Raw genomic sequence first — 6,000 nt, forward strand, 5'->3', positions numbered from 1 at the left:
ATCTGCAGATGCCCCCAATACAGTGCAAATCACAGATGCCCCCACAATGATCCCCCATAACAGTGCCATCCACAGATGCCCCCATAACAGTGCCATCCACAGATGCCCCCATAACAGTGCCATCCACAGATGCCCCCATAACAGTGCCATCCACAGATGCCCCCATAACAGTGCCATCCACAGATGCCCCCATCTTATTTTCCTCCTCAAAAACCTAGGTGTGTAACTTTTTGTGAATTGGAAATACAAAAATCACAGCAAGAGGGTTGTTTTTCTTTTTCCGTGAATTTATTTTATTTGAAAAAGCGGCAACGTATATGCACAAATGTTTTCGGCCTTATTGGGCCTTCGTCAGGCACTAAAAAAGTAATTTTGACAACATTCAGTCCATATGCACATGATTGACAGTTTACATGTTACATCTTTGATATCAAGTACATTTATTGCAACATAATTTGCCGTCTTTTTCCGGAAATGACGCCGGTGAAGCGCACTGGATAGATGCTGGTATAAAGGAAAACTATTATATAATTATTTAGATAATAGTTTTTCTTTATACCAGCTTCTATCCAGTGTGCTTCACCGGTGTCATTTCCGGTCTTTGGAGCGCACATAGCCTCTACTTCCTATCAGTTGGAACGCATCTTGCGTTCCACCGCTCGTTTCCGCTTTATTGGAACGCACGCCGGCCGCACTTCCTGCTTCAGAGACGGCCGTCCTTCCGGTACCGCAAACAGCTCAAAAGCGGGACCGGGACACCCAGAGACACAGTTACAGATGTACTGTGTGGCGGCCGGAGCGCTCCATCTTCCCGTCTATACTCACCCTCTCACCTCTGGCGGCATAAGTAAGACTACATAATAGCTTGAGATATCTGTTACTCCTTCTGGTTTGTGTCTTTATAAATATAATGCAATATAAGAACATTTTAGATAGCTTGTCATCATTGAGTGCAATCATTTCCTAAAAATTGAGCTGCCATCAGATAATTTGAGGAAATCATAAAAGATGTATGTGGATATTTTCCTTATAACCTATCTAACAGATATGACTGTCATAATAAATTTACCGGCACGCATTGTTTTCTACTTATAAAGGAAAAAGACGGCAAATTTTGTTGCAATAAATGTACTTGGTATCAAAGATGTAACATGTAAACTGTCAATCATGTACATATGGACTCAATGTTGTAAAAATTACTTTTTTAGTGCCTGACGAAGGCCCAATAAGGCCGAAAACGTTTGTGCATATACGTTGCCGCTTTTTCAAATAAAATTAATTCACGGAAAAAGAAAAACAACCCTCTTGCTGTGATTTTTGTATTTCCTATATTACGGGTGGGGACCCTATCCACAGCACCCAAAGAGGCATGTAGCCACAAAGTCTGGCAAATATTTTTGTGAATTGGGACATTTAAACTTGCTTTTTTTTTTATTTATTCCAATTTAAATCTAGTAGGAGTCGGAGTCTATTAATTTTTTGTCGACGCCGACTCCAGGTACCCAAAATTGCCTCCGACTCCGACTCCAACTCCACAGCCCTGGTACCAATCAGTGTAGATTGTGGTATTTTTGAAAATAATTTTACCCTGAAGTAAAAATTAACAAACTGATGTCACAGAAAGTGGATAATATCACAGAACAGGAATAATAAGTACAGTGATGTCACAACACTGAGATAAACACCATGTCATAATACAAGGCTGGTGCACACAAGTGATGTCACAGTGCAGAATAGCCCGCCGGATCCGTACTAACGATAGCCCATGTGTGCCACCGGAAGTCCGCTCCGGCCCCATTCACTATAATAGTCTGCGCGCTGCAGTTTTTGTCTGACCGCCTCTCGGCATGTTTGCTGTGCTGCAGCCGGACCTCCATCCCGTCCCCATTATAGTGATTGGGGATGGAGCGGACTTCCGGTGACACACATGGGCTAGCGTTAGTATGAATCCGGCAGGCTGTTCCCCCGCCGGACCAGCCTGCTGGACCCTGCTAACGCTAATGTGAAAGTAGCCTGAAAGGAATCTGTCAGCAGGTTGGTAGAGCCTCTTGCAATGATAATTGGGGAATACAGCTAATGTAGTTGTAGGACATGTGCTAGCAGTGTTGGATTGGGGTGCCTAGGGCCCACCAGTAAAATGAATTCTAGGGGCCCAATATACAGCAACATGCAAAAACTACCTGCTCACGTAGTGGCAAGCAGCAATAAGACACTCAAGATGATTGATTAAGGAGGTCCGTGCAACAACTTTCCCTGGGGAAAGAGAATACAAGCTGGCCTGCCTTTGTATCTTATGCCACCTGATGCATCTATAATACAAATTGGGTAGTCTGTTTAATAATCTACCCCATATTTTTATGGATATAGGTTAGTTGCTTGCTGGGGGACTGGGAGTCCACCTTCGTCAGGGGCCCATCGGGGGATTCACCTGTTCCCATATGAGCCAGTCCGAGCCTGCGTGCTAGTCTTGCCTGTATTAATGCATAATCAAAGGGCATCTGTCAGCAGATTTGTACCTATGACACTGGCTGACCTGTTATATGTGCGCTTGACAGCTGAAGGCATCTGTGTTGATCACATGTTCATATGTTCCCCCACTTATGTTTTATTATATGCAAATGAACCTCTAGGAGCAAATCTGCTGACAGATGCCCTTTAAAGGGCTTTTACCACCAGAAATACCGTTATGTAGCTGACTGACAGTAGCGATGCGCTAATGTCAGCACTACATAACAGTATGTTTTTGACATTTGTCCCTGCAGCCGTTTTTTAAAAATAACCACTTTTATAATATGCTAATGAGCCTCGAGGTGCTATGTGGGCGTAAAATCAGCACCTAGAGGTTCCGTCTACTCACCCTTTATCCCGCCCAGGTCCCCTGTTCTGCCCGCCCTGCTCCTCTTGATTGATGTCATTTGTTCCCTGCATCGCAGACGAAATCCCGTGCCTGCGCCGTTCACTTCTGTATTCGGCGCAAGCGCAGTGAGTGAAGGCCGCTCTCCTCATGCCGGCTTTCTCACTGTGACTGTGTGCCCCCTACGTTCAATTTCCTAGGTCTAAAATTGTGGACATGGTGTGCACGGGTAAGGGGACCAGCTAGGAAACTCTCTTACATTTAAAACTGGCGCTAGATGCGCCGAAGTTATGGAGAGGCCAGCGTCTCTTCATAACTTTGGCGGATCCTCCACCAGCTTAGGGCTTTAGTAAACCCTGCATCTAAAACGCCGGTCTTAATAAATGTGCCCCCTTATCTCTAAATTACTAAAAGGTCATAAACACTTATTTAAGACTAATTCTTAACAGTAAGATGAGACTTGTGCTATAATGGATGCAGTGATAAAGAGCCGTCAGCTTAGCTGCCTGATGTTGCAGAGAGAAAATTCAGATCCTGCTACTAGAGAAACTCAGCCATGTATGGAGTAAAGGCTCCATATTTTTATTAAAGACCAATTGAAAAAATATATTTTTAGCTCAAAATGAGTACAATTCACTAATTTAAAAAAATGCCCCCAAAGGTGTACATAGCCTTTAAATAGCATGTGGAGTTTGTTTGCTATTTGTAGGTGGTGATCATAGCATTGTCTAGAGCTATCAGACTGCCACTCACAAATCTATGCTAATTAAGATCTGCATTGTCTAGTGGAAGTTACCAGTCTGATGCTTCATTTATAAATCATCTATTCCAAAGCTTTTTACTTTGTATCTTCCCAGATTTATCAAAGCAAGAACGACTGTGAAGCATTAGACAAATTTTGCATGTCGCCAATAGAAAGTGCATTGATCCAGGACCTCCTGTCTGTCAATACACCGCTTATCTAGAGCCGCAATATGCTTGCACTGTCTCCAAGAAGAGGAACTCACTAGCAAAACTTGCACTGGATTTTTAGACATTTCCAGCTCCATCTGTCACCGTGTCTCCATCATCTATCTCTCTCTGATGTAGATGAGTCATGGAGGGTTGGACTATTTTATGGTATGCTGAACTAAAGGCAGAAGTCATGAGATGCTGCCCTTTCTGCAGGGGGCAACACAAGGTTTCTTTTTACCAAGATTAGGGTGTCAACATATAGAAAAGCATTAATGAGGACTCGTCACTTGCCAGTCAACCCTACCAGATGCCAGCACCCAAGATATACACTCCTCCACTTCCTTGACCTAGGACAACTGCAAGCTGTCTGCTTAAGACCTTTGGAGCACTACCAGCAACAGCTCCTGTTTCAGGCCCCCAATGAATCCTGTCACTGCCTTTCATCTCTGGGGTCCCTGATCAATAAACAAGAAGTTAGTGTCCAGTATACATAAAAGTGCTGAGGTTTCCATACATCTGTTATAAACATGGACTTCAACATCTAGTCAAGTATTAAAAAAAAAAAAGTACCATATCCATATATCTTCTGAGTTTGTATATCATGGACATTAAAAATGCATTTTTCTCTTTGTATTCATTGTTACAGTATGGTTTCTATGTTGTAGCAACTAGTTGCTATTATATCTGTGGCAAATATTTTGCAATACTTTTTCTTGAATTGCTTTATTTTTCTTGCAACAGGCAGTTTTTGGACAAATACAGTATGAACATGAGGGTCACTTTCATAGGAAGACAATTGATCATTCTGTAGGTTTTGTGAGTGAGATCTGGAAAGGAAATCCATAGGGAAAACACCATACAGATTTTACCCTGGTTTGGGGCTGTTATGGGGAGCCATTAAAATATAATTTGGGCCCACTCATTGCTGGTTAACACTTGGCTGGCACATGCATGGTGCAGATCATATCAGATACAGATATTACCTTGAACCTACACTTCAACTTGATTTATTGAAAACCGCCATGAGTCCACCAAGTCTGTCACTTGTATGTGTCAACTAAAATGTAAGATTTTTTTCATATCAGTATTATTTGTGGTGGGGTCCTATACACACTTATGTATAAAATTCAAGAGCATTAATGAGCATGATGATTGGTAGGTAAATGTTAACGTGTTTTGGAGACATTCAGAAGATAGTTGTGGTGGTCCATGAACTGGAATACTCTTTGGTGGCTAGAATGGTGAAGGGGCTTATGCAGGAACATAGAAAGGAGGAGGGGAATTGGTGCTGAATTTGCCCCAGGTGCAGTGTGACGGGGAAGAGCTCCAACAAACCACTCTGCTTCGTCCAAGACATTTAAATGCAGGTCCATGGCAATTAAATGAATCTTTGTCCTAACTGAAGGAAAGTCTAGCTACAACTCCTGGCCATGGATAATAAAATCTCCAAGCTAAAAGCCACAGTGCCCAGTAGGTCCCAGTTCATGGGTAACCGACAGTTGTAGAATACAGGTTATGTTTTAGAATTCCCCTATGTGCATGAAAGTTTCCCCAATCATGAGCTGATTACAGGGGGGCCTGCAGCTGGGCCCACCTGTCATTATCAATGCTGCCCATTGAAATAAATGGGTTATCGACATTGACAAAAATCAGTCATTGGCATTGATAAGAGAGAGAACCCCTCTTTGTAGTAGCTGTCCACTCTGGCTGTTACAGGGAGACCCCTCTAATACGTTCAGGTAAAGAGTTGTCTAAAGCAATCATGACCATGTAAATTTCTGAACTACAAGACGCATTGCATTTTTAGTTTAATGAGCCCAATTATTTAGCAGTTTTTTTTATATTACTTTATATTTCTGTATTTTATAACACCTTTTTTCTACCAAGAGGAAATGTGTACTAATAATGCATAGTACATGATGTGCTTTCTAATAAAACAGCCTTTAATGATCTTGTGTGATGCCACTTGTGCTCTCTAATTTCTACATATTCTCTATACATTTATGTATTTTAACACATCTTCAAAATTTTAAAGAGGGTGTCTTACATCAGACATTGGTGGCATATCATTAGGATAAGTCACCAATGTCAGATAGGTGTGGGTCCTGCTGGATTGCCTATTTCTGACAGTCCTAGACAGGTGAATGGAGTGGTGGCCACTCTTGCACTCTCAATTCATTTAGATGGGACCT

The 6,000-nt window shown here is 42.2% G+C and overlaps 1 protein-coding gene across 1 annotated transcript in view; it reads left to right on the forward strand.

Moving 5' to 3' along the window:
* Window positions 1–5,759, forward strand: part of FLT3 (fms related receptor tyrosine kinase 3) — a 126,459-nt gene extending 120,700 nt beyond the window's left edge. The window contains exon 24 of the mRNA XM_044284638.1: window positions 3,712–5,759. Within this exon, the coding sequence (XP_044140573.1) occupies window positions 3,712–3,819 (108 nt within the window). The 3' untranslated portion in view covers window positions 3,820–5,759. The remainder of the gene's footprint in view (window positions 1–3,711) is intronic.
* Window positions 5,760–6,000: the final 241 nt, after the last annotated feature.

Source organism: Bufo gargarizans, chromosome 3 (genome assembly GCF_014858855.1).
Source record: "Bufo gargarizans isolate SCDJY-AF-19 chromosome 3, ASM1485885v1, whole genome shotgun sequence".
Taxonomy (NCBI): domain Eukaryota; kingdom Metazoa; phylum Chordata; class Amphibia; order Anura; family Bufonidae; genus Bufo; species Bufo gargarizans.